The 27,878-nt window shown below is 51.2% G+C and overlaps 1 protein-coding gene across 1 annotated transcript in view; it reads left to right on the forward strand.

Moving 5' to 3' along the window:
- The first annotated feature begins 650 nt into the window (after positions 1–650).
- LOC131571583 (serine/threonine-protein kinase Pak-like) overlaps positions 651–27,878 on the forward strand; it is a 74,542-nt gene continuing 47,314 nt past the window's right edge. Inside the window, exons 1-2 of the mRNA XM_058824361.1 lie at positions 651–1,055; positions 10,174–10,305. Of these exons, the coding sequence (XP_058680344.1) occupies positions 651–1,055; positions 10,174–10,305 (537 nt within the window). The remainder of the gene's footprint in view (positions 1,056–10,173; positions 10,306–27,878) is intronic.

Here is a 27,878-nt window from a genome sequence, read left to right on the forward strand (position 1 = left end):
CTGCCGAGCAGCGCTTTCCACGCGCCTCCGCCTCTGGAGCCAGCCCCGCAGCCGCGCTCTCCCGAACCGCACTGACCCACGCCCGTTCTCGGCCCGGCTGCAGGACTCCCCGAGCCGGGCACCTCCCCTCTTTCCAAGGCTCAGCCCGTCCCCGGGTTCTGCCCTCTCTCCAAGGGCTGTCTCCCCTCTCCCGGGATGCCCCCTCACCCGGGCTCTCCTCCCTGTGCCCCGGACTCTCGCCCTTCTCCCAGGGCTCTGTCCCCGCTCCCGGCATCTCCTCTCTCTTGGACCCTCCTCGGTCGCAGCCTGTTCCCCCTCTCCCTGGCTCACCCCTTGCAGGGGATCTCCCGGCTCCCGGGCTCTCTCTCTGCGCCAAGGCGCTCCCCGCTCCCGGAGTCTCTCCTCTCCCGTGCTCTACCCCATCTTCCTGGGTCCTCCCGTCTCTCCCGAGAGCTGCCCCTTCTCTCGGACTCTCTCGCCTCGGTCGGGATCTCCCCCTTCTCCGCGGTGGCTTCTCCCTCTTGCAGGATTTCTCCCCTCTCCCAGAGTTCTGCCCTCCTCCCAGCATCTCTCCCCTCTCCCGCTCACTCCTCCCTCTGCCAGGTCTCTCTCCCCTCTGCCGGGATGTCCGCCCGTTCCCGGAGCGCCCCATGCCCCCGGCCCCTCGCCGCCCGTCCCTCGCCGCCTCGGCCGGGCCGCTCCGGGGCCGCGCTCGGAGCGCAGCGGGGCCGGGCCGGGGCCGCCGGGGCCGCGTCAGCTCCGCCCCGCGGGAGGAGCCGCGACAGCGCCCCGGCAGCGGCCCCGCACAGTCGGAGCGGCCCCGGCTGCGCCCGGAGCTGGGCCTGGGAGGGGCTGCGGCCTGTGAGAGCTGCTCCGGGCTCGCTCCGGACACGAGGAGCTGCGACCTGTGCTCGCTTTGTACCCTCAAGGCTGCCGGATGCCTTGCAGTGAAGCTGGAGTGCCCGGACTATTCCGGTCTCTTCTGGTCCTCAGCTGAGTATTGCTGGCCGCGGGTCTCTGTACGAATCACGAAAGGGACGGGACTGCTGAGGAAGGCGCCTGGAGCTGTTTGTTTTCCAGCATCAGTCTCATTACATGGGTATGACAGTGGGAAGATGCCAGCAGCTCACGTCCCTGGCAGCAGGCAATGAACTTAATGGTACAACTTACTTTAAAAGTCTTTTGACTACTCACACAAAGCAAAAGCATATTGACAGCAGTTCTGTGCAACCACTATAAGAACACGTATCTTTTGTTAAAACACTGCTTGCTTATTTCAAACACTATACCTGCTTGTAAGCCTTAAAACAAAATGGACAGAGCTCCATTATTAAGCTTAGAAGTTCCTAATATCTTGCTAGAGATACTTTTCTGTAGCTTAGGGAGTCATTCCAGCCAAGCGTTAATACACTGGTGGGTCAGTATCAATCAAATTAGAATGAGGAGCCCAATTCAGCTCCACGGAGCAGCCTCTGGACTGACTGACAGAAGTTCCCAGGCAATGGGAGCTCTCCTAAGATACAGACATTGCATTGGTTCAGAGTCTGGGGGCACAGAGATAGACCAATGAGATGTCTCGGCCTGGGAGTTTTGACTGGGCTAAATGGACTGTGGGTGCTGAAGGCAATAAACAAAGCTGTTTGCTGATGACCAAAGGGAGTTCTGTTGTGTGTTACATCTCAGACATAGGAACATCCTGGATTCTACAGTAATAGACACAAACCATTGTTCTATTTGTTCTTACTTTTCTACTTCTTATATAACTTTTCTGCTGACAAATCTTATGGCTGCTGCTTAGCTCTAACTGCGGTTCTGCTTTCTCTGAGATGTGCGTTTTGCAGCTGTCCCAAAACCCTCTGATTTGAAAGATTCCCACTATTCCCCCTCACAGGTGGGCTAAAAAGAAACCTTTGTATCCATGTCGTTTATTAACTACCCTGCATTTCATAGCTTTACTGTAGTATACCTGCTTATTACTTGCTTAAAGCATCCTTTTTGCTCACATTAAGCCTTGCTATACTCCAACACAGCAATTTTAATGCTGTGAAAGTCCAGTCAGTTCAAAGGGCAAAAGTCATGTCTGATAGCAATTACAAGTCATTGTTCCAAAAAAGTCTTGTCTGTTCCAGGGTCTTAATTCAAAACCTTCCTCCATGTCTACACCTTCATCCACCATCTGAGTGAGATTTCAAGAACTCTCTGAGATCCATTTCCTACCTCTCTCTCTTGTGTGATAAAAACTTCTTTGATCATTTTGTCCATCATTTGTCACACACACCAATGTATGCAAGGTATTACTACTAGTACCACTACCAAAACACCCAATCCATAGAGACCTATTCTACAAAGTTCTCCTTAGCCAAGGTGCAAAGCTCCATCCTTGGAACAAATCATCTAACCATGACCCACCGTCTTCTTTTTTTGGAGCTCTCAAATCTTTCAGCTTTTGTATGCTTTTCTGAATGGATTCAGAGTGATCAGACAGGTTCATGCAACACAATCCTTCAAATTCCTCACAACCATGTCCATGTGCCAGTAGAAGAAAATCAATTGCTGCTCTGTTCTGTAAGGTTGCATGTCTGACAGCACTAACACCAGTCATCACGTCACTAATTGCAATGCAAGTAGCACTGTCTTCTTTCTCCAGCCAACACCCCAATTGCTATAATGGTCTCAATGCCTCACCCGAGGCAAGCGGATGCAGAAATAAATTTGATGTAACTCATTTAGCAGGGCCCTAGGTCTGAAATTGCTATTACACTTTTCTTTATAATGATGGGCAAATCTTTTTTCTCTGTGTTTTCTCTTGATGGCTTTTTTAACGATAGGTGCTATCCCAGTGAGTTGTCTGATGCTAGATGGGCCACCCTTAATTTTTGAGGAATTCCCTGTCAGGCTTCATCTCCACCAATGAGCCAATATTCTGTTACTAATTGTCGTGGGGACTCATCTAGGTCATCTGCTTGTCAGCAGTTTCACCCTTAGGGGACACTGGGGTAGTACAATTGCACCACAAACTTGAGTATCTGTCCACAGGATGATGGGGAGTAACATTTAACTGTGGATCTCCCTGGTGCCGAAAGGCAGCACAAATTTCCATTAGAAATGAACCAAGAATTCCAATTCTTGAGGTTCAGAAGGTGCTCTAAGTAGATCAGGGGCCCAGTGATGCCAGCTGGTTATGGGATTGGTCTCATTGGCAGCCTCACACAAATATTTGTCACGATTGGCTATTGGCCATTGCTTGGCTGGCACTGGCACACCGACCAAACAGGTCACCAAGGGTTTCTGTGGGATCAAATTGGTCAAACATATGGTGTCTGAGCCTGCTGACTTGGCTAAAGCAAGGTAAACATTCATTTTCGGTTGATCTACAGGCATATATGCACTGCAAAAGCAAGCAAGCAAAACCAACAAGCGCCAGTATATCATTTGATCAAACTCCATGTTTCTGTTCAGCTGCTTTTCAGCAAAAGCTTCCCCATCTCTTTCAGTTCTCAAGCAAATCTTTTAGCACTTGTTCAGGGACTGGCCGACTATAGGGCACTAAACTGTCCCTCTAACCTTTAATTTTTACAAATCTGAAAATTTTAGAAGTCTTTTGAACAAAATGGATGCCACGCTTTTGCTGAAAGAGCTCTATGATACAAACAATTTTCACAGTCCAAAAATCAACAATCAAACTCAAGATTTGTAGCTTTCACAGGTTGAACAGGGAACGTCTGGCATGAACTGTAGTTTCTCTGTGTGGCTCACATCTGCGTGCTCATTTTCCTGCTGGTGGAATTGTCGGTGCGCTCTTGTGTATGGGATGGTTTCACATCCTTCGCGGGGACCCACTTAGGTCTGGCACCTGTGCAAATAAATACAAGCATACCCTTTGCCCCAAGTGATTAGTGCAAATGGTCCTACAACTTGTCCTAACTCAAGGTTTCTGATCAAAACTGGAGCATTTTCTTTCAGTTTTGCCTGTGTGCTGTTTGAAAAGTGCCTAAAATTGGAGGATTAGGTCCTGGAAATGTGCTATTGAAAACATAAAGGCATTAAAGCTTTGCTGAACCTTATCAGGGGTGCTGCTTGGGCCACTCCCCCTTTTGCAGACCTAGAATGGGTTTTAGAGTGTGGTGTGTCCTTTCAACAATTGCCTGACCTGTGTGGGAATAGGGAATTCCAAAAGTGTGGCAAACAGTCCAGTCCATCAGAAATGTCGCCGATTTTTGAGCTCTGCATGTGGGGCCATTTGTGGGTTTTTGCCTCGTGGGGGATCAGTTTGGTGAGCTCTGGACCCCAGTGACACTGACAAGGACAAAGCAAAAGACGAGAGGCGCTCTTTCTTCTCGGGACCAAAGTCGCACAGCTTTAATGGAGAAAAACTCCAGGAGAGAAAGGGAGCATCCAGGAGAGGAACGAGGATGTCCAGGAGAGGAATGAGAGTGTCCACCTCATGGCAGGAGATTTGTAACCCTAGGGGAGGGGGGCAGTAGAAAGGAACTACCATAGGTCAACATACGTAAATCACCACACTGTAGTTTTCTGCCTAAATTGCTGCACTTGTTGCAGACAAAATCCTAAAATCTCCCCAAACACAACCGTACAGTCCCAAATGACCACAATGTAGGGAGAAAAACCACTCAACCCCCCTGTATACCCAGGCACCAGGTGTCACAGGGAGTACCAACCCCTGCAATTACAAAGTCCACACACACAAGCTCACCGGGAAAGGAGTCTCTCTTTATGAGGGGGCAGAGTGCTCGCTTTTCTCAACACAACTCACCATCTACCACATCAGCATCCACCTACATCATTTTCCTCAAAACATACCCACTGGAAACACAACCACAATTACAACACACAGGAAAACTTGCAGCAATAAAACAGCATTTGCTCAATTCACCCCCAGAATTTCTAGCAGGTCCTTATTGACACAGCAAATCCTTTCTGCTGGCAGCCAGGCCCAAACCCAAACTGTACAGGCGTACGTTGTGCGCAGGACATCTCTGTGTGACTTAGGAACAGCCCTTCCCCTGCGTTCGCCTTACGGTTTACTTTATACAGAGTTAAACACTCCCTTTCTCCACAGTCCCAGCAGTCTTGTCTGTCCCCCACGAGGAACAGCCCAGACCAGAGGTGCCTCCAGGAAAGGAATGTCCTGGCAGTGCCCAGAGACGTCCACAGCGCGGTTGTTCTTGCTGGAGCAGAGAAGCGTTCCTGCCGCGGTCACCAAATGAGGTGTGGAATAGAACTCACCACAGTTGAAGTTAGAAGGTGGTGTGTTTATTACAGCACCAGGCACGGGAGGAGTTGTCTCCTAAAGATACGTGTGAAGAATCACTGGCTCTCTACTCATCTAAAATGTCTTACATATTCATATAGTTCCCAAAAAACCTAACACATATTCATTAGGTAACACTGCCTCCCCCCCTTTGTATTAAAATGTATTATAATTGAGTCCAAAGTTCCTTCACATTTCTGCAGTCTTTCACTTCACCTGTGATGGCGGGTTTTAAAGAGGGGAATGGTGTCCTTCTGATGAAGGCCAAGACGTCTTCCTCAATTTGACCTCTTTGCTTATGACCTGTTGGCAGGCTTTTGCACTTCTTGCCTTTAGCTGAACTTTCGAGGCCCAGGTGCAGGCTCTGGTCCTCTTCTTTGTCACAAAGAAATCCGCATCCCATCCTGCTTCTTTAAACATAGGAAAGACAAACAAGTGATATATTACGTTAGCCTTAACTACCTTACCTGCAAATTATTAACTAGTCCTTGTTATTTCTACTCTTATTGCTATACTCTTTCCCCCTAACTAAATCTTGCTAAAATTTTAACTCTTCCAGTTCTTTCAAATCCTTGATTCATTGGCCTCATCTCACACGCCAGCCATGTGTGAGCCAATGCCGTAACTGGGAAATTCCACTCCTGAGCAGGAGATATAGGGCTGGGTTCTGAGCTGGAAGGGTGAGAAGAATGAAATGCACATGGTTTTGATCCAGGGGATATCCTGAAAGTGCAGTGCCTACCTGCCACTGCTGCGGAGCACCATGCTCCATCTCCTTTTCCTGCTCAGCAGATTTTTGGGAATCCAGGGGTTGCTGTGCATTATTTGCTATTGCAACTAATAGAATGACTTTGCTTTGCAAGCCCCGTTTTATCCTGGGTTATTTATGCATGGGGCTCCTCCTGGACTTGTGACAAAGGCCAGCAGGAACCTGCAGGACACTCCTATACTCATGTCAGTAAATTCTGAGAAGTGCTTTAAATATCAGTAAGTCAAAAGGTATCAATCAGTAAATCAAATAATTTGGGGTAATGTTTAGCCTGTGAGTTTCAGCAAAGTATTGAAAATGTCTTAGATCCATGGATACACATTAGTAAGTGAGATTGCTGGGTGTGCACATATCAGGGAAGTGATTCCCCACACACCCAGTGCTGAGATCAAGTATTGCCTCTCTTCTAACCCTGAGCAGGCAGCAGGGATCAGGCCCTGCTTGGTAACGTTCATTTTGAAGACTTCTGTCCAGCAGGTAAGAATGGTCCAAATGAAATCTTTTCCAGCTGTTTCCCTCTGGTTCACCTGTTTGAGGTTAAGATTCTGTGCTGCAGGTGTCCTGAGTGTGTGCAGAGCAGAGCAGCCCCAGAAAGCCCTTGGCTTGCCCACCAGTTGTCATGCCTTGTTGCCAGGTGTGCCCAGCTCTGGCAGGAGAAAGAGCCCGCAGCGCAGTGGGCACCGTGCCCTGCCCAGCCGGGGCTCTCTGGCACAGAGCAGCAGCAGCGCCAGCACCGTTCAGCCCGCTCCTGCCTTGGCTTCCCCTGGCACACAGAAGCCTCTGGAAATCAGCACCGCCAGCAGCGTTCCCAGCTTGGAGCAGCTGCTGCTGGCGGGCAGATGCTGCCAGTTCCACTGCTTCCAAAGGGCAAGAAAGGCAGAGATGTACATGCACCGGAGCCCTGGGCATGTCCAAGAAAGGGGCAAATATGTGGGGAGATTTGTTAGGAAGCATTTCAGCTGTGATGCCAACAGTGGCTTCTCTCCTGGTTCTGTGTGTTCTAGACGAGCAATGCAATGGTTGGCTCTGTCAATTAAGAAGTAGATGTTATGTGGATGTTCAAATGTGTAGTGATGATATTGTTATATATCCTCCCATTATCCTCTTTCCCCTCCCCTTTGTAATCGCCTTGGTAGTCAGGGCATTTGGGGAGGGTTGGCTTGTGACCAGCAGGCAGGGGGAAACAACACCTGACCTCCAGTCAAGGTGCAAGAAAGTAATCTCCACCAATGGACAGCAGAGAAAGAGCTGACTGACAAAACTTCTGGAGGAGCTAAGGGTATAAAAGGCAGAGCATCCTTTTTGTAGATGAGCACATGGCTGCTAGTCACAGAGACTCCCAATGCTGTAAGTTTTCTTATTCAGTTCTTTGTTAAGCTTTGATAAACCTTTAAATTTTGAAAGTTAGAGTAATTTCTTAAATGTGCAATGCTTGGGCCATTTTATTGGTCTGGTTTCCTTTGCTTGTGTCCCATCTGAGTGCTCAGTTGGGGCACAGGCTGTAGGTGCTTGGGGCACTCCTGGAGTTCATCTTGGATGCCCTGAACAACAGGGTTTGGCCCATGAGGGGAATTTGTGCTGCTTTGTGACAGAGGAGAACTTCCCAGGCTCTTTTGTGTTTGATGTAGGGAAGGTTGGGTATTGCTTGGCATAAACTCACAGACCAACACAGAGCAGTTCCTTTGTGATGTCAGGGCATGGTTGCCACACTGTCGTAGTGACATCAGAAGGTTGCCTTGGTGCACAGAAGGCCTGAGTGTCAGAGCATCCCTAGCGTTTGCTCAGATCAGGAGAACCCTCCTGGCTGCCGCCTTTGTCAGTAGGCAGGTGCCCACTGACAAGAGCCTTTTCTTTCCTAGTGTTGTGGCAAGCTCCCACAACACTTTAACAATGTTTAACCATCTGGCTATGGCAGCTTTCGCTGCCTATGGGGTTTCCTATTCCATCTATTATGTGACACACTTCACCCGTAAGTAGAGGTTTCCCTTCTGCAAAAAGGGGGTGTCTGTAGCCACAGGGGCAGCATTTGCAAGGGAACCTGCAGGGGTTCTGTTCCCTCCATGGGAGTCTGTGGCAGCAGTCTCTGTCATTTCCTCAGTTTGCTGGGACAAGCAAGACAGCTTTGAAAATGTAGACTGGCAGACCTTCTTGGAAGGCCTTTTAAAGTCTCTGCAGTTGTTCTCAGAATTCAGAGAAAGCTTATTTATTTTTAATTTTTTTTAAGTTTGTTTTTTTTTTTTTAATTGAGTGCTAAAATAGTAATTCTTTTTGCAAGGAAGTGCAAACTCTAAAGCAGTGAGTGTCTGCTCCTGAAGCCTAGGGGTGCTGCTGTGCACTTCCACAATAGAACTGCCACAGCTCAGGGGGATTGTGGGAAAGCTTTTCTGGGCAACTGTTTCCTGCAAGTTAATGAGAAATAGTGCATGTAAGTGATTGGAGGAAAAAAAAAAAGTGCCTGAAGGAGAGGATTTCAGAAGCTGTTTTATGTGTTTGTTAGAACAGGAGCATTGAGTGTTAGAGAACAATTTGCATATTATTGATCATATTTGTATTCATTTACTGGCTAAACAGGCTGCAGTGTAGGCACAAGGAAGAATATTTTCCTGATCAATTACTGGGTGTGTGAATGTAATGTTTCTCCTGGAGGGATGTTGTGAAACGGGATATCATCTCTGTTTGGGTTGACTTGTTCTCTGGGATTCAGCAGCCCAGGCAGTTTTCTCACAACATCTGGTTCATTTCCCTTTCGCACTACAGGACACCTGAAGCGTGTATTCAGCACTGCTGAAGATCCTGAGGTGAGTTAGAAAATAACATTTCATGTCCCTGGTGTTTAAGAATTGTAGAGGAAGATGTGAGCTTAGCCAGTAGCACTAGAATATAGAGGGCGAGCAAGGAAGGCCGAAAGAAAATTCATTTTCATGCCAGAACCAATAGAGAAGAAAGGCAAAGATAGTTATTTTAAAATTTCCATCGCAGAGATTTGAAAAGCTGAAAATGATGTTTTGCAAAGAGAATGACGCTTACTAACACCAGACAGGAAAAATCTGACAAAGGGCGCATTCTGTACAGTTGAATAAGATAATTTTAATTTGGAATGAGCGACTTAAAATACTATTCCTATCAAACTTTCTGATACCTAATTGGACCATGAGGTGCTGGAAAAGGAAGGCCATCTTGCAATGGGGCCTGCTTTATCTGGAGTGAAATGGGCACCTTTGTGGCTCAGGAGCTGCGTGGACCAAAAAGAGCCAGGGGTGCTGGCGGCCTTGAGCAGCTGAAGATGAGGCAGCGTGTGGCCAGGGGGCCAAGAAGGCCAAGGGCATGGTGGCTGTGCCAGCAGCAGTGGGGCAGCAGGAGCAGGGCAGTGAGCGTGGCCCTGTGCTGGGCAGTGCTGCGGCCACAGCTGGAGTGCTGTGTGCACTTGTGGTCCCTGGGGAGCAGAAAGTCATGGAGGGGCTGCAGCGTGTGCACAGAAGGACAGGGCAGCTGGGTAAGGGGTGCAGCACAAGGCCAGGGAGGAGGTGCCGAGGGAGCTTTAGCCTCGAGAGTGGGAGGCTCTTGAGGCACCTTCCGACAGACTTTCATCAATCCCTTCGTGACAGTGCTCACCACCAAACATGCCCTCACTGCATCCAAAGCCTTTACACAGTGGAGTGGCTGATGCTTCCATCTTGTGGCTTGTTGGCTTGTTGTTTTGTCAGGAAGAGAAGGCCTGTTCATTTTCCTCTTTTTCCAGCAAGCAAAGATGCTTCTGCACAACGTTTTCTGCCATTTTGCAGCCCTGGATGGGATTGTGATCCAGTTTGAGATTTCTACGTCTGCAGCAGCAGTAGCAATGGCATTGCTGTCGCTTTCCTACTTTTCCATTTCAGTGCTTTCAAGCACTAAAAGTTCGGTTTTGCCAAAACAACCATGCTTGCTGATAGCAGCCAGGGAGGAAAATCAGCTTCATATCCATCTAGAGTGCTGTTGAATTGGCCCATTTTATTTGGTGGCTGTGACTTAGAACCCCTCTGTCACTATGAAATATTTTGATTTTTCCTTCGAAGATGTGGGGGTAGATGTGAAAAGAAATGAGGTTCTACATGATAGGAAACGGCCACTCCCTTACGCTCCTCTCTTCTCACAGATGACAGAACCAAGAGCCGTCTCTCCCCTGGCTCCCGCTGCTCCTGGAGAAGAAGCCAGAGAGGAGCGAACTGAGGTGGATGAGCACCAGCCTCCATCAGTGCTCACACCAGAGCCTGGATATTCTGAAGCTGTAAGTGCCAGTTGTGTGTGGTGCTGTCTTTAGTGCAAGGCAGAGCTGCAAGATTTGGAGCCGCCAGCACTTTGCTGTTGCAGGCTGAGGATGCTGGGTGCTGGAGTCCTGCCAGGAGCTCGGGATTTCCTCCAGCCAGCGACCACAGAACTTGGCCCTTGAGCTGTCATGTTGAGGCAGCAAAGGGCTGGTGCCTCTGGGAGAGCATCTGGCTGCTTGGCTCAGGGAAGCTTTATCTCTTGGCTTCCTCAGTGCTATGGCCAATGGCAAAGGCTGTAATGCTGGAGGTGCCAGGCCTTGTTTTGTTGGTTTTCCCTTTTTGGAAAGGTATGTTTGGCTTGGGAAAGCGGTCTGCACTTTCCTTGAGTGGTTCTTCACTTGTACAGTCTCTTTTGGACCAGCTGTCTTTTGGCTTTTGATAAGCTGCAAGGGGAGGATTGTGTGGTCCATGCAGCTGTGGGGGCCATTCCTCTCGCATGTGGCCAAAGAAACAAAGTGCGGAGTTGCGAAGCCTTCTTGCGAGGCAGAAAATCAGAAGCGGCCAGTTTCTTCTGATGCATATTTTGGTGCAGTCTGCAGCTTTGACAAGTTCCTTGGAGCTTGGAGTGAGGGTGAAGCTGCAAGTGCTTGATTGCTGTCTTGTGTTGCTCGGAAGAGGAAGGCCATCTTGCAATGGGGCCTGCTTTATCAGGAGTGAAATGGGCACCTTTGTGGCTGAGGATCTGCGTGGCCCAAAAGCATCCAGGGGTGCTGGCGGCCTTGAGCAGCTGAAGATGCGGCAGCGTGTGGCCAGGGGACCAAGAAGGCCAAGGGCATGGTGGCTGTGCCAGCAGCAGTGGGGCAGCAGGAGCAGGGCAGTGAGCGTGGCCCTGTGCTGGGCAGTGCTGCGGCCACAGCTGGAGTGCTGTGTGCACTTGTGGGCCCTGGGGAGCAGAAAGTCATGGAGGGGCTGCAGCGTGTGCACAGAAGGACAGGGCAGCTGGGTAAGGGGGTGCAGCACAAGGCCAGGGAGGAGGTGCCAAGGCAGCTTTAGCCTGGACAATGGGAGGCTCTTGAGGGACCTTCATGAGTCTTCCATCAATCCCCGCATAACTGTGCTCAGCACAAGGGCCTTTCCTCTCTGAAACATCACCTCACTACATCCAAGGTCTTCAGACACTGGAGTCACTGTCACTTCCGTCTTGTGCTTTATGGGTTTCCAAGGGGGAGAAAGCCTGTTCCTTTTCTCTTTTTCCAGCAAGCAAGGAGGCTTCTGCACAACCTTTTCTGCTCCTTTAATCACTGAAAGGGATTCTGAACCCTTTCTGGTTATCCATGTCTTCAGCAGCAGTAGTAGCAAAGGCCTTGCTGGCTCTTTCCTACTTTTCCATTTCAGAGTTTACAAGATCTAAAAGCTGCCTTTTGCAGAGACAACCTTGCCTGCATAGAGCAGACAAGGAGGAATATCGAATTCATCGCCTTATACTGTTCTGTTGAATGTGCCCATTTCAGTCTGGTTGGAGTGACTTCAAATGCCATTGCTACACAAAGTTCATGAGTTCTCCTTTGAAGATGTGTCTGTGGATGTGAGGAGAAATGAGGTTCTAAGCGCTAGGTAACGGCCTGTCCCTATCATTCTGTCTTGGCACAGGTGACAAGAGCAAGAGCCATTTTTCCCCTGGCTCTTTCTCCTATTCCAGAAGAAGACAGAGAGGAGGAAAATGAGCCAGATGACCACCGCAAGCGTCCAGTCATGGTCACACCAAAGCCTGCTCATCTTCCCAAGAGAGTAAGTGCCCTTTGTGGGGGGCGCTGTCTTTAGTGCAAGGCAGAGGTGCAAGTTTCTGAGCGGCCAGCACTTGCTGTGTCTGGCCAAGGATGTTAAGTGCTGGAGTCCTGCAGGACGTGGCCTTTTCCTGCAGCAGTGACAGCTGGAAATTGGCCTTTGACCTGTCCTGTTGAGGCAGCACCGAGCTGGGGGCTGCAGCTGAGCTTCTGGCTGCTTGGCTCAGGGAAGCTCCATCTCTGGGCTTCTGCGGAGTTACGGCCAAGGGCGCAAGTGGTAGTGCTGGAAGTCAAATGGTTTTGTTGGTTTGTTTTCCCTTTTGGAAAGGTGCCTTAACTTGTGGAAGTGTTCTGCAGTTTACTTGAGTCATTTTTAACTTGTAGAGTTACTGTTGGCCCAACTGCCTTTTGGCTTTTCAGAAGGTGCAAAGAGCAGTAGGGGCAAGTTTCTGCTGATCAGTTTTGTGCTGAAGTCTGCAGCTTGGGCTAGTGCATTGGAGCCCAGAGTGAGGGTGAAGCTGCAAGTGCTTGATTGCTGTGTTGTGTTGCTCGGAAGAGGAAGGCCATCTTGCAATGGGGCCTGCTTTATCAGGAGTGAAATGGGCACCTTTGTGGCTGAGGATCTGCGTGGCCCAAAAGCATCCAGGGGTGCTGGCGGCCTTGAGCAGCTGAAGATGCGGCAGCGTGTGGCCAGGGGACCAAGAAGGCCAAGGGCATGGTGGCTGTGCCAGCAGCAGTGGGGCAGCAGGAGCAGGGCAGTGAGCGTGGCCCTGTGCTGGGCAGTGCTGCGGCCACAGCTGGAGTGCTGTGTGCACTTGTGGGCCCTGGGGAGCAGAAAGTCATGGAGGGGCTACAGCGTGTGCACAGAAGGACAGGGCAGCTGGGTAAGGGGGTGCAGCACAAGGGCAGGGAGGAGGTGCCAAGGCAGCTTTAGCCTGGACAATGGGAGGCTCTTGAGGGACCTTCATGAGTCTTCCATCAATCCCCGCATAACTGTGCTCAGCACAAGGGCCTTTCCACTCTGAAACATCACCTCACTACATCCAAGGTCTTCAGACACTGGAGTCACTGTCACTTCCGTCTTGTGCTTTATGGGTTTCCAAGGGGGAGAAAGCCTGTTCCTTTTCTCTTTTTCCAGCAAGCAAGGAGGCTTCTGCACAACCTTTTCTGCTCCTTTAATCACTGAAAGGGATTCTGAACCCTTTCTGGTTTTCCATGTCTTCAGCAGCAGTAGTAGCAAAGGCCTTGCTGGCTCTTTCCTACTTTTCCATTTCAGAGTTTACAAGATCTAAAAGCTGCCTTTTGCAGAGACAACCTTGCCTGCAAAGAGCAGACAAGGAGGAATATCGAATTCATAGCCTTATACTGTTCTGTTGAATGTGCCCATTTCAGTCTGGTTGGAGTGACTTCAAATGCCATTGCTACACAAAGTTCATGAGTTCTCCTTTGAAGATGTGTCTGTGGATGTGAGGAGAAATGAGGTTCTAAGCGCTAGGTAACGGCCTGTCCCTATCATTCTGTCTTGGCACAGGTGACAAGAGCAAGAGCCATTTTTCCCCTGGCTCTTTCTCCTATTCCAGAAGAAGACAGAGAGGAGGAAAATGAGCCAGATGACCACCGCAAGCGTCCAGTCATGGTCACACCAAAGCCTGCTCATCTTCCCAAGAGAGTAAGTGCCCTTTGTGGGGGGCGCTGTCTTTAGTGCAAGGCAGAGATGCAAGTTTCTGAGCGGCCAGTATTTCTGTGTCTGGTCAAGGATGTTAAGTGCTGGAGTCCTGCAGGACGTGGCCTTTTCCTGCAGGCAGTGACAGCTGGAAATTGGCCTTTGACCTGTCCTGTTGAGGCAGCACCGAGCTGGGGGCTGCAGCTGAGCTTCTGGCTGCTTGGCTCAGGGAAGCTCCATCTCTGGGCTTCTGCGGAGTTACGGCCAAGGGCGCAAGTGGTAGTGCTGGAAGTCAAATGGTTTTGTTGGTTTGTTTTCCCTTTTGGAAAGGTGCCTTAACTTGTGGAAGTGTTCTGCAGTTTACTTGAGTCATTTTTAACTTGTAGAGTTACTGTTGGCCCAACTGCCTTTTGGCTTTTCAGAAGGTGCAAAGAGCAGTAGGGGCAAGTTTCTGCTGATCAGTTTTGTGCTGAAGTCTGCAGCTTGGGCAAGTGCATTGGAGCCCAGAGTGAGGGTGAAGCTGCAAGTGCTTGAGTGCTGTGTTGTGTTGCTCGGAAGAGGAAGGCCATCTTGCAATGGGGCCTGCTTTATCAGGAGTGAAATGGGCACCTTTGTGGCTGAGGATCTGCGTGGCCCAAAAGCATCCAGGGGTGCTGGCGGCCTTGAGCAGCTGAAGATGCGGCAGCGTGTGGCCAGGGGACCAAGAAGGCCAAGGGCATGGTGGCTGTGCCAGCAGCAGTGGGGCAGCAGGAGCAGGGCAGTGAGCGTGGCCCTGTGCTGGGCAGCGCTGCGGCCACAGCTGGAGTGCTGTGTGCACTTGTGGGCCCTGGGGAGCAGAAAGTCATGGAGGGGCTGCAGCGTGTGCACAGAAGGACAGGGCAGCTGGGTAAGGGGGTGCAGCACAAGGCCAGGGAGGACATGCCAAGGGAGCTTTAGCCTGGACAATGGGAGGCTCTTGAGGGACCTGCACGAGGCTTCCATCAATCCCCGCATAACTGTGCTCAGCACATGGGCCTTTCCTCTCTGAAACATCACCCCACTACATCCAAGGTCTTCAGACACTGGAGTCACTGTCACTTCCGTCTTGTGCTTTATGGGTTTCCAAGGGGGAGAAAGCCTGTTCCTTTTCTCTTTTTCCAGCAAGCAAGGAGGCTTCTGCACAACCTTTTCTGCTCCTTTAATCACTGAAAGGGATTCTGAACCCTTTCTGGTTTTCCATGTCTTCAGCAGCAGTAGTAGCAAAGGCCTTGCTGGCTCTTTCCTACTTTTCCATTTCAGAGTTTACAAGATCTAAAAGCTGCCTTTTGCAGAGACAACCTTGCCTGCAAATAGCAGACAAGGAGGAATATCGAATTCATAGCCTTATACTGTTCTGTTGAATGTGCCCATTTCAGTCTGGTTGGAGTGACTTCAAATGCCATTGCTACACAAAGTTCATGAGTTCTCCTTTGAAGATGTGTCTGTGGATGTGAGGAGAAATGAGGTTCTAAGCGCTAGGTAACGGCCTGTCCCTATCATTCTGTCTTGGCACAGGTGACAAGAGCAAGAGCCATTTTTCCCCTGGCTCTTTCTCCTATTCCAGAAGAAGACAGAGAGGAGGAACATGAGCCAGATGACCAGCGCAAGCGTCCAGTCATGGTCACACCAAAGCCTGCTCATCTTCCCAAGAGAGTAAGTGCCCTTTGTGGGGGGCGCTGTCTTTAGTGCAAGGCAGAGGTGCAAGTTTCTGAGCGGCCAGCACTTGCTGTGTCTGGCCAAGGATGTTAAGTGCTGGAGTCCTGCAGGACGTGGCCTTTTCCTGCAGCAGTGACAGCTGGAAATTGGCCTTTGACCTGTCCTGTTGAGGCAGCACCGAGCTGGGGGCTGCAGCTGAGCTTCTGGCTGCTTGGCTCAGGGAAGCTCCATCTCTGGGCTTCTGCGGAGTTACGGCCAAGGGCGCAAGTGGTAGTGCTGGAAGTCAAATGGTTTTGTTGGTTTGTTTTCCCTTTTGGAAAGGTGCCTTAACTTGTGGAAGTGTTCTGCAGTTTACTTGAGTCATTTTTAACTTGTAGAGTTACTGTTGGCCCAACTGCCTTTTGGCTTTTCAGAAGGTGCAAAGAGCAGTAGGGGCAAGTTTCTGCTGATCAGTTTTGTGCTGAAGTCTGCAGCTTGGGCAAGTGCATTGGAGCCCAGAGTGAGGGTGAAGCTGCAAGTGCTTGAGTGCTGTGTTGTGTTGCTCGGAAGAGGAAGGCCATCTTGCAATGGGGCCTGCTTTATCAGGAGTGAAATGGGCACCTTTGTGGCTGAGGATCTGCGTGGCCCAAAAGCATCCAGGGGTGCTGGCGGCCTTGAGCAGCTGAAGATGCGGCAGCGTGTGGCCAGGGGACCAAGAAGGCCAAGGGCATGGTGGCTGTGCCAGCAGCAGTGGGGCAGCAGGAGCAGGGCAGTGAGCGTGGCCCTGTGCTGGGCAGCGCTGCGGCCACAGCTGGAGTGCTGTGTGCACTTGTGGGCCCTGGGGAGCAGAAAGTCATGGAGGGGCTGCAGCGTGTGCACAGAAGGACAGGGCAGCTGGGTAAGGGGGTGCAGCACAAGGGCAGGGAGGAGGTGCCAAGGCAGCTTTAGCCTGGACAATGGGAGGCTCTTGAGGGACCTTCATGAGTCTTCCATCAATCCCTGCATAACTGTGCTCAGCACAAGGGCCTTTCCTCTCTGAAACATCACCTCACTACATCCAAGGTCTTCAGACACTGGAGTCACTGTCACTTCCGTCTTGTGCTTTATGGGTTTCCAAGGGGGAGAAAGCCTGTTCCTTTTCTCTTTTTCCAGCAAGCAAGGAGGCTTCTGCACAACCTTTTCTGCTCCTTTAATCACTGAAAGGGATTCTGAACCCTTTCTGGTTTTCCATGTCTTCAGCAGCAGTAGTAGCAAAGGCCTTGCTGGCTCTTTCCTACTTTTCCATTTCAGAGTTTACAAGATCTAAAAGCTGCCTTTTGCAGAGACAACCTTGCCTGCAAAGAGCAGACAAGGAGGAATATCGAATTCATAGCCTTATACTGTTCTGTTGAATGTGCCCATTTCAGTCTGGTTGGAGTGACTTCAAATGCCATTGCTACACAAAGTTCATGAGTTCTCCTTTGAAGATGTGTCTGTGGATGTGAGGAGAAATGAGGTTCTAAGCGCTAGGTAACGGCCTGTCCCTATCATTCTGTCTTGGCACAGGTGACAAGAGCAAGAGCCATTTTTCCCCTGGCTCTTTCTCCTATTCCAGAAGAAGACAGAGAGGAGGAACATGAGCCAGATGACCAGCGCAAGCGTCCAGTCATGGTCACACCAAAGCCTGCTCATCTTCCCAAGAGAGTAAGTGCCCTTTGTGGGGGGCGCTGTCTTTAGTGCAAGGCAGAGGTGCAAGTTTCTGAGCGGCCAGCACTTGCTGTGTCTGGCCAAGGATGTTAAGTGCTGGAGTCCTGCAGGACGTGGCCTTTTCCTGCAGCAGTGACAGCTGGAAATTGGCCTTTGACCTGTCCTGTTGAGGCAGCACCGAGCTGGGGGCTGCAGCTGAGCTTCTGGCTGCTTGGCTCAGGGAAGCTCCATCTCTGGGCTTCTGCGGAGTTACGGCCAAGGGCGCAAGTGGTAGTGCTGGAAGTCAAATGGTTTTGTTGGTTTGTTTTCCCTTTTGGAAAGGTGCCTTAACTTGTGGAAGTGTTCTGCAGTTTACTTGAGTCATTTTTAACTTGTAGAGTTACTGTTGGCCCAACTGCCTTTTGGCTTTTCAGAAGGTGCAAAGAGCAGAAGGGGCAAGTTTCTGCTGATCAGTTTTGTGCTGAAGTCTGCAGCTTGGGCAAGTGCATTGGAGCCCAGAGTGAGGGTGAAGCTGCAAGTGCTTGACTGCTGTGTTGTGTTGCTCGGAAGAGGAAGGCCATCTTGCAATGGGGCCTGCTTTATCAGGAGTGAAATGGGCACCTTTGTGGCTGAGGATCTGCGTGGCCCAAAAGCATCCAGGGGTGCTGGCGGCCTTGAGCAGCTGAAGATGCGGCAGCGTGTGGCCAGGGGACCAAGAAGGCCAAGGGCATGGTGGCTGTGCCAGCAGCAGTGGGGCAGCAGGAGCAGGGCAGTGAGCGTGGCCCTGTGCTGGGCAGCGCTGCGGCCACAGCTGGAGTGCTGTGTGCACTTGTGGGCCCTGGGGAGCAGAAAGTCATGGAGGGGCTGCAGCGTGTGCACAGAAGGACAGGGCAGCTGGGTAAGGGGGTGCAGCACAAGGGCAGGGAGGAGGTGCCAAGGCAGCTTTAGCCTGGACAATGGGAGGCTCTTGAGGGACCTTCATGAGTCTTCCATCAATCCCTGCATAACTGTGCTCAGCACAAGGGCCTTTCCTCTCTGAAACATCACCTCACTACATCCAAGGTCTTCAGACACTGGAGTCACTGTCACTTCCGTCTTGTGCTTTATGGGTTTCCAAGGGGGAGAAAGCCTGTTCCTTTTCTCTTTTTCCAGCAAGCAAGGAGGCTTCTGCACAACCTTTTCTGCTCCTTTAATCACTGAAAGGGATTCTGAACCCTTTCTGGTTTTCCATGTCTTCAGCAGCAGTAGTAGCAAAGGCCTTGCTGGCTCTTTCCTACTTTTCCATTTCAGAGTTTACAAGATCTAAAAGCTGCCTTTTGCAGAGACAACCTTGCCTGCAAAGAGCAGACAAGGAGGAATATCGAATTCATAGCCTTATACTGTTCTGTTGAATGTGCCCATTTCAGTCTGGTTGGAGTGACTTCAAATGCCATTGCTACACAAAGTTCATGAGTTCTCCTTTGAAGATGTGTCTGTGGATGTGAGGAGAAATGAGGTTCTAAGCGCTAGGTAACGGCCTGTCCCTATCATTCTGTCTTGGCACAGGTGACAAGAGCAAGAGCCATTTTTCCCCTGGCTCTTTCTCCTATTCCAGAAGAAGACAGAGAGGAGGAAAATGAGCAAGATGACCAGCGCAAGCGTCCAGTCATGGTCACACCAAAGCCTGCTCATCTTCCCAAGAGAGTAAGTGCCCTTTGTGGGGGGCGCTGTCTTTAGTGCAAGGCAGAGGTGCAAGTTTCTGAGCGGCCAGCACTTGCTGTGTCTGGCCAAGGATGTTAAGTGCTGGAGTCCTGCAGGACGTGGCCTTTTCCTGCAGCAGTGACAGCTGGAAATTGGCCTTTGACCTGTCCTGTTGAGGCAGCACCGAGCTGGGGGCTGCAGCTGAGCTTCTGGCTGCTTGGCTCAGGGAAGCTCCATCTCTGGGCTTCTGCGGAGTTACGGCCAAGGGCGCAAGTGGTAGTGCTGGAAGTCAAATGGTTTTGTTGGTTTGTTTTCCCTTTTGGAAAGGTGCCTTAACTTGTGGAAGTGTTCTGCAGTTTACTTGAGTCATTTTTAACTTGTAGAGTTACTGTTGGCCCAACTGCCTTTTGGCTTTTCAGAAGGTGCAAAGAGCAGTAGGGGCAAGTTTCTGCTGATCAGTTTTGTGCTGAAGTCTGCAGCTTGGGCAAGTGCATTGGAGCCCAGAGTGAGGGTGAAGCTGCAAGTGCTTGAGTGCTGTGTTGTGTTGCTCGGAAGAGGAAGGCCATCTTGCAATGGGGCCTGCTTTATCAGGAGTGAAATGGGCACCTTTGTGGCTGAGGATCTGCGTGGCCCAAAAGCATCCAGGGGTGCTGGCGGCCTTGAGCAGCTGAAGATGCGGCAGCGTGTGGCCAGGGGACCAAGAAGGCCAAGGGCATGGTGGCTGTGCCAGCAGCAGTGGGGCAGCAGGAGCAGGGCAGTGAGCGTGGCCCTGTGCTGGGCAGCGCTGCGGCCACAGCTGGGGTGCTGTGTGCACTTGTGGGCCCTGGGGAGCAGAAAGTCATGGAGGGGCTGCAGCGTGTGCACAGAAGGACAGGGCAGCTGGGTAAGGGGGTGCAGCACAAGGCCAGGGAGGAGGTGCCAAGGCAGCTTTAGCCTGGACAATGGGAGGCTCTTGAGGGACCTTCATGAGGCTTCCATCAATCCCCGCATAACTGTGCTCAGCACAAGGGCCTTTCCACTCTGAAACATCACCTCACTACATCCAAGGTCTTCAGACACTGGAATCACTGTCACTTCCTTGTGCTTTATGGGTTTCCAAGGGGGAGAAAGCCTGTTCCTTTTCTCTTTTTCCAGCAAGCAAGGAGGCTTCTGCACAACCTTTTCTGCTCCTTTAATCACTGAAAGGGATTCTGAACCCTTTCTGGTTTTCCATGTCTTCAGCAGCAGTAGTAGCAAAGGCCTTGCTGGCTCTTTCCTACTTTTCCATTTCAGAGTTTACAAGATCTAAAAGCTGCCTTTTGCAGAGACAACCTTGCCTGCAAAGAGCAGACAAGGAGGAATATCGAATTCATAGCCTTATACTGTTCTGTTGAATGTGCCCATTTCAGTCTGGTTGGAGTGACTTCAAATGCCATTGCTACACAAAGTTCATGAGTTCTCCTTTGAAGATGTGTCTGTGGATGTGAGGAGAAATGAGGTTCTAAGCGCTAGGTAACGGCCTGTCCCTATCATTCTGTCTTGGCACAGGTGACAAGAGCAAGAGCCATTTTTCCCCTGGCTCTTTCTCCTATTCCAGAAGAAGACAGAGAGGAGGAACATGAGCCAGATGACCAGCGCAAGCGTCCAGTCATGGTCACACCAAAGCCTGCTCATCTTCCCAAGAGAGTAAGTGCCCTTTGTGGGGGGCGCTGTCTTTAGTGCAAGGCAGAGGTGCAAGTTTCTGAGCGGCCAGCACTTGCTGTGTCTGGCCAAGGATGTTAAGTGCTGGAGTCCTGCAGGACGTGGCCTTTTCCTGCAGCAGTGACAGCTGGAAATTGGCCTTTGACCTGTCCTGTTGAGGCAGCACCGAGCTGGGGGCTGCAGCTGAGCTTCTGGCTGCTTGGCTCAGGGAAGCTCCATCTCTGGGCTTCTGCGGAGTTACGGCCAAGGGTGCAAGTGGTAGTGCTGGAAGTCAAATGGTTTTGTTGGTTTGTTTTCCCTTTTGGAAAGGTGCCTTAACTTGTGGAAGTGTTCTGCAGTTTACTTGAGTCATTTTTAACTTGTAGAGTTACTGTTGGCCCAACTGCCTTTTGGCTTTTCAGAAGGTGCAAAGAGCAGTAGGGGCAAGTTTCTGCTGATCAGTTTTGTGCTGAAGTCTGCAGCTTGGGCAAGTGCATTGGAGCCCAGAGTGAGGGTGAAGCTGCAAGTGCTTGAGTGCTGTGTTGTGTTGCTCGGAAGAGGAAGGCCATCTTGCAATGGGGCCTGCTTTATCAGGAGTGAAATGGGCACCTTTGTGGCTGAGGATCTGCGTGGCCCAAAAGCATCCAGGGGTGCTGGCGGCCTTGAGCAGCTGAAGATGCGGCAGCGTGTGGCCAGGGGACCAAGAAGGCCAAGGGCATGGTGGCTGTGCCAGCAGCAGTGGGGCAGCAGGAGCAGGGCAGTGAGCGTGGCCCTGTGCTGGGCAGCTGTGTGCACTTGTGGGCCCTGGGGAGCAGAAAGTCATGGAGGGGCTGCAGCGTGTGCACAGAAGGACAGGGCAGCTGGGTAAGGGGGTGCTGCACAAGGCCAGGGAGGAGGTGCCAAGGCAGCTTTAGCCTGGACAATGGGAGGCTCTTGAGGGACCTTCACAAGGCTTCCATCAATCCCCGCATAACTGTGCTCAGCACAAGGGCCTTTCCACTCTGAAACATCACCTCACTACATCCAAGGTCTTCAGACACTGGAGTCACTGTCACTTCCGTCTTGTGCTTTATGGGTTTCCAAGGGGGAGAAAGCCTGTTCCTTTTCTCTTTTTCCAGCAAGCAAGGAGGCTTCTGCACAACCTTTTCTGCTCCTTTAATCACTGAAAGGGATTCTGAACCCTTTCTGGTTTTCCATGTCTTCAGCAGCAGTAGTAGCAAAGGCCTTGCTGGCTCTTTCCTACTTTTCCATTTCAGAGTTTACAAGATCTAAAAGCTGCCTTTTGCAGAGACAACCTTGCCTGCAAATAGCAGACAAGGAGGAATATCGAATTCATAGCCTTATACTGTTCTGTTGAATGTGCCCATTTCAGTCTGGTTGGAGTGACTTCAAATGCCATTGCTACACAAAGTTCATGAGTTCTCCTTTGAAGATGTGTCTGTGGATGTGAGGAGAAATGAGGTTCTAAGCGCTAGGTAACGGCCTGTCCCTATCATTCTGTCTTGGCACAGGTGACAAGAGCAAGAGCCATTTTTCCCCTGGCTCTTTCTCCTATTCCAGAAGAAGACAGAGAGGAGGAAAATGAGCCAGATGACCACCGCAAGCGTCCAGTCATGGTCACACCAAAGCCTGCTCATCTTCCCAAGAGAGTAAGTGCCCTTTGTGGGGGGCGCTGTCTTTAGTGCAAGGCAGAGGTGCAAGTTTCTGAGCGGCCAGCACTTGCTGTGTCTGGCCAAGGATGTTAAGTGCTGGAGTCCTGCAGGACGTGGCCTTTTCCTGCAGCAGTGACAGCTGGAAATTGGCCTTTGACCTGTCCCGTTGAGGCAGCACCGAGCTGGGGGCTGCAGCTGAGCTTCTGGCTGCTTGGCTCAGGGAAGCTCCATCTCTGGGCTTCTGCGGAGTTACGGCCAAGGGCGCAAGTGGTAGTGCTGGAAGTCAAATGGTTTTGTTGGTTTGTTTTCCCTTTTGGAAAGGTGCCTTAACTTGTGGAAGTGTTCTGCAGTTTACTTGAGTCATTTTTAACTTGTAGAGTTACTGTTGGCCCAACTGCCTTTTGGCTTTTCAGAAGGTGCAAAGAGCAGTAGGGGCAAGTTTCTGCTGATCAGTTTTGTGCTGAAGTCTGCAGCTTGGGCAAGTGCATTGGAGCCCAGAGTGAGGGTGAAGCTGCAAGTGCTTGAGTGCTGTGTTGTGTTGCTCGGAAGAGGAAGGCCATCTTGCAATGGGGCCTGCTTTATCAGGAGTGAAATGGGCACCTTTGTGGCTGAGGATCTGCGTGGCCCAAAAGCATCCAGGGGTGCTGGCGGCCTTGAGCAGCTGAAGATGCGGCAGCGTGTGGCCAGGGGGCCAAGAAGGCCAAGGGCATGGTGGCTGTGCCAGCAGCAGTGGGGCAGCAGGAGCAGGGCAGTGAGCGTGGCCCTGTGCTGGGCAGTGCTGCGGCCACAGCTGGAGTGCTGTGTGCACTTGTGGGCCCTGGGGAGCAGAAAGTCATGGAGGGGCTGCAGCGTGTGCACAGAAGGACAGGGCAGCTGGGTAAGGGGGTGCAGCACAAGGGCAGGGAGGAGGTGCCAAGGCAGCTTTAGCCTGGACAATGGGAGGCTCTTGAGGGACCTTCATGAGTCTTCCATCAATCCCTGCATAACTGTGCTCAGCACAAGGGCCTTTCCTCTCTGAAACATCACCTCACTACATCCAAGGTCTTCAGACACTGGAGTCACTGTCACTTCCGTCTTGTGCTTTATGGGTTTCCAAGGGGGAGAAAGCCTGTTCCTTTTCTCTTTTTCCAGCAAGCAAGGAGGCTTCTGCACAACCTTTTCTGCTCCTTTAATCACTGAAAGGGATTCTGAACCCTTTCTGGTTTTCCATGTTTTCAGCAGCAGTAGTAGCAAAGGCCTTGCTGGCTCTTTCCTACTTTTCCATTTCAGAGTTTACAAGATCTAAAAGCTGCCTTTTGCAGAGACAACCTTGCCTGCAAAGAGCAGACAAGGAGGAATATCGAATTCATAGCCTTATACTGTTCTGTTGAATGTGCCCATTTCAGTCTGGTTGGAGTGACTTCAAATGCCATTGCTACACAAAGTTCATGAGTTCTCCTTTGAAGATGTGTCTGTGGATGTGAGGAGAAATGAGGTTCTAAGCGCTAGGTAACGGCCTGTCCCTATCATTCTGTCTTGGCACAGGTGACAAGAGCAAGAGCCATTTTGCCCCTGGCTCTTTCTCCTATTCCAGAAGAAGACAGAGAGGAGGAAAATGAGCAAGATGACCACCGCAAGCGTCCAGTCATGGTCACACCAAAGCCTGCTCATCTTCCCAAGAGAGTAAGTGCCCTTTGTGGGGGGCGCTGTCTTTAGTGCAAGGCAGAGATGCAAGTTTCTGAGCGGCCAGCACTTGCTGTGTCTGGCCAAGGATGTTAAGTGCTGGAGTCCTGCAGGACGTGGCCTTTTCCTGCAGGCAGTGACAGCTGGAAATTGGCCTTTGACCTGTCCTGTTGAGGCAGCACCGAGCTGGGGGCTGCAGCTGAGCTTCTGGCTGCTTGGCTCAGGGAAGCTCCATCTCTGGGCTTCTGCGGAGTTACGGCCAAGGGTGCAAGTGGTAGTGCTGGAAGTCAAATGGTTTTGTTGGTTTGTTTTCCCTTTTGGAAAGGTGCCTTAACTTGTGGAAGTGTTCTGCAGTTTACTTGAGTCATTTTTAACTTGTAGAGTTACTGTTGGCCCAACTGCCTTTTGGCTTTTCAGAAGGCGCAAAGAGCAGAAGGGGCAAGTTTCTGCTGATCAGTTTTGTGCTGAAGTCTGCAGCTTGGGCAAGTGCATTGGAGCCCAGAGTGAGGGTGAAGCTGCAAGTGCTTGATTGCTGTGTTGTGTTGCTCGGAAGAGGAAGGCCATCTTGCAATGGGGCCTGCTTTATCAGGAGTGAAATGGGCATCTTTGTGGCTGAGGATCTGCGTGGCCCAAAAGCATCCAGGGGTGCTGGCGGCCTTGAGCAGCTGAAGATGCGGAGCGTGTGGCCAGGGGGCCAAGAAGGCCAAGGGCATGGTGGCTGTGCCAGCAGCAGTGGGGCAGCAGGAGCAGGGCAGTGAGCGTGGCCCTGTGCTGGGCAGTGCTGCGGCCACAGCTGGAGTGCTGTGTGCACTTGTGGGCCCTGGGGAGCAGAAAGACATGGAGGGGCTGCAGCGTGTGCACAGAAGGACAGGGCAGCTGGGTAAGGGGGTGCAGCACAAGGCCAGGGAGGAGGTGCTGAGGGAGCTTTATCCTCGACAGTGCGAGGCTCTTGAGGCACCTTCCGACAGGCTTTCATCAATCCCTGTGTGACAGTGCTCAGCACAAGGGTTGTTTCACCACCAAACATGCCCTCCCTGCATCCAAACTCTTTACACAGTGGAGTGGCTGATGCTTCCATCTTGTGGCTTGTTGGCTTGTTGTTTTGTTAGGAAGAGAAGGCCTGTGCATTTTCCTCTTTTTCCAGCAAGCACAGATGCTTCTGCACAACGTTTTCTGCCATTTTGCAGCCCTGGATGGGATTGTGATCCAGTTTGAGTTTTCTACGTCTGCAGCAGCAGTAGCAATGGCATTGCTGTCGCTTTCCTACTTTTCCATTTCAGTGCTTTCAAGCACTAAAAGTTCGGTTTTGCCAAAACAACCTTGCTTGCTGATAGCAGCCAGGGAAGAAAATCAGCTTCATATCCATCTAGAGTGCTGTTGAATTGGCCCATTTTAATTTGGTGGCTGTGACTTAGAACCCCTCTGTCACTATGAAATATTTTGATTTTTCCTTCGAAGATGTGGGTGTAGATGTGAAAAGAAATGAGGTTCTACATGATAGGAAACGGCCACTCCCTTACGCTCCTCTCTTCTCACAGATGACAGAACCAAGAGCCGTCTCTCCCCTGGCTCCCACTGCTCCTGGAGATGAAGCCAAAGTGGAACAAATTGAGGTGGATGAGCACCAGCCTCCATCAGTGCTCACACCAGGGCCTGGATATTCTGAAGCTGTAAGTGCCAGTTGTGTGTGGTGCTGTCTTTAGTGCAAGGCAGAGCTGCAAGATTTGGAGCCGCCAGCACTTTGCTGTTGCAGGCTGAGGATGCTGGGTGCTGGAGTCCTGCCAGGAGCTCGGGATTGCCTCCAGCCAGCGACCACAGATCCTGGCACTTGAGCTGTTATGTTGGGGCAGCAAAGGGCTGGTGCCTCTGGGAGAGCATCTGGCTGCTTGGCTCAGGGAAGCTCTATCTCTTGGCTTCTGCAGTGCTATGGCCAAGGGCAAAGGCGGTAATGCTGGAGGTGCCAGGCCTTGTTTTGTTGGTTTTCCTTTTTTGGAAAGGTATGTTTGGCTTGGGAAAGCGGTCTGCACTTTCCTTGAGTGGTTCTTCACTTGTACAGTCTCTTTTGGACCAGCTGTCTTTTGGCTTTTGATAAGCTGCAAGGGGAGGATTGTGTGGTCCATGCAGCTGTGGGGGCCATTCCTGTCCCATGTGGCCAAAGAAACAAAGTGCGGAGTTGCGAAGCCTTCTTGCGAGGCAAAAATCAGAAGCGGCCAGTTTCTTCTGATGCATATTTTGGTGCAGTCTGCAGCTTTGGCAAGTTCCTTGGAGCTTCGAGTGGGGGTGAATCTCCAAGTGCTTGACTGCTGTGTTGTGTTGCTCGGAAGAGGAAGGCCATCTTGCAATGGGGCCTGCTTTATCTGGAGTGAAATGGGCATCTTTGTGGCTGAGGATCTGCGTGGCCCAAAAGCATCCAGGGGTGCTGGCGGCCTTGAGCAGCTGAAGATGCGGCAGCGTGTGGCCAGGGGGCCAAGAAGGCCAAGGGCATGGTGGCTGTGCCAGCAGCAGTGGGGCAGCAGGAGCAGGGCAGTGAGCGTGGCCCTGTGCTGAGCAGCGCTGCGGCCACAGCTGGAGTGCTGTGTGCACTTGTGGGCCCTGGGGAGCAGAAAGTCATGGAGGGGCTGCAGCGTGTGCACAGAAGGACAGGGGAGGTGGGCAAGGGGGTGCAGCACAAGGCCAGGGAATAGGTGCTGAGCGAGCTTTAGCCTCGACAGTGGGAGGCTCTTGAGGCACCTTCCGAGAGACTTTCATCAATCCCTGCGTGACAGTGCTCAGCACAAGGGTTGTTTCACCACCAAACATGCCCCCCTTGCATCCAAAGCCTTTACACAATGGAGTGGCTGATGCTTCCCCCTTGTGGCTTGTTGGCTTGTTGTTTTGTTAGGAAGAGAAGGCCTGTTCATTTTCCTCTTTTTCCAGCAAGCAAAGATGCTTCTGCACAACGTTTTCTGCCATTTTGCAGCCCTGGATGGGATTGTGATCCAGTTTGAGTTTTCTACGTCTGCAGCAGCAGTAGCAATGGCATTGCTGTCACCTTCCTACTTTTCCATTTCAGTGCTTAAAACAACCTTGATGGCTGATAGCAGCCAGGGAGGAAAATCAGCTTCATATCCATCTAGAGTGCTGTTGATTTGGCCCATTTTAATTTGGTGGCTGTGACTTAGAACCCCTCTGTCACTATGAAATATTTTGATTTTTCCTTCGAAGATGTGGGGGTAGATGTGTAAAGAAATGAGGTTCTACATGATCGGAAATGGCCTCTCCCTCACGCTCCTCTATTCTCACAGATGACAGAACCAAGAGCCGTCTCTCCCCTGGCTCCCGCTGCTCCTGGAGAAGAAGCCAAAGTGGAGCAAATTGAGGTGGATGAGCACCGGCCTCCATCAGTGCTCACACCAGGGCCTGGATATTCTGAAGCTGTAAGTGCCAGTTGTGTGTGGTGCTGTCTTTAGTGCAAGGCAGAGCTGCAAGATTTGGAGCAGCCAGCACTTTGCTGTTGCAGGCTGAGGATGCTGGGTGCTGGAGTCCTGCCAGGAGCTTGGGATTTCCTCCAGCCAGCGACCACAGAACTTGGCCCTTGAGCTGTCATGTTGGGGCAGCAAAGGGCTGGTGCCTCTGGGAGAGCATCTGGCTGCTTGGCTCAGGGAAGCTCTATCTCTTGGCTTCTGCAGTGCTATGGCCAAGGGCAAAGGTGGTAATGCTGGAGGTGCCAGGCCTTGTTTTGTTGGTTTTCCTTTTTTGGAAAGGTATGTTTGGCTTGGGAAAGCGGTCTGCACTTTCCTTGAGTGGTTCTTCACTTGTACAGTCTCTTTTGGACCAGCTGTCTTTTGGCTTTTGATAAGCTGCAAGGGGAGGATTGTGTGGTCCATGCAGCTGTGGGGGCCATTCCTGTCCCATGTGGCCAAAGAAACAAAGTGCGGAGTTGCGAAGCCTTCTTGCGAGGCAAAAATCAGAAGCGGCCAGTTTCTTCTGATGCATATTTTGGTGCAGTCTGCAGCTTTGGCAAGTTCCTTGGAGCTTCGAGTGGGGGTGAATCTCCAAGTGCTTGACTGCTGTGTTGTGTTGAAGAGGAAGGCCATCTTGCAATGGGGCCTGCTTTATCAGGAGTGAAATGGGCACCTTTGTGGCTGAGGATCTGCGTGGCCCAAAAGGAGCCAGGGGTGCTGGCGGTTTTGAGC

Source organism: Ammospiza caudacuta, chromosome Z (assembly GCF_027887145.1).
Source record: "Ammospiza caudacuta isolate bAmmCau1 chromosome Z, bAmmCau1.pri, whole genome shotgun sequence".
NCBI lineage: Eukaryota > Metazoa > Chordata > Aves > Passeriformes > Passerellidae > Ammospiza > Ammospiza caudacuta.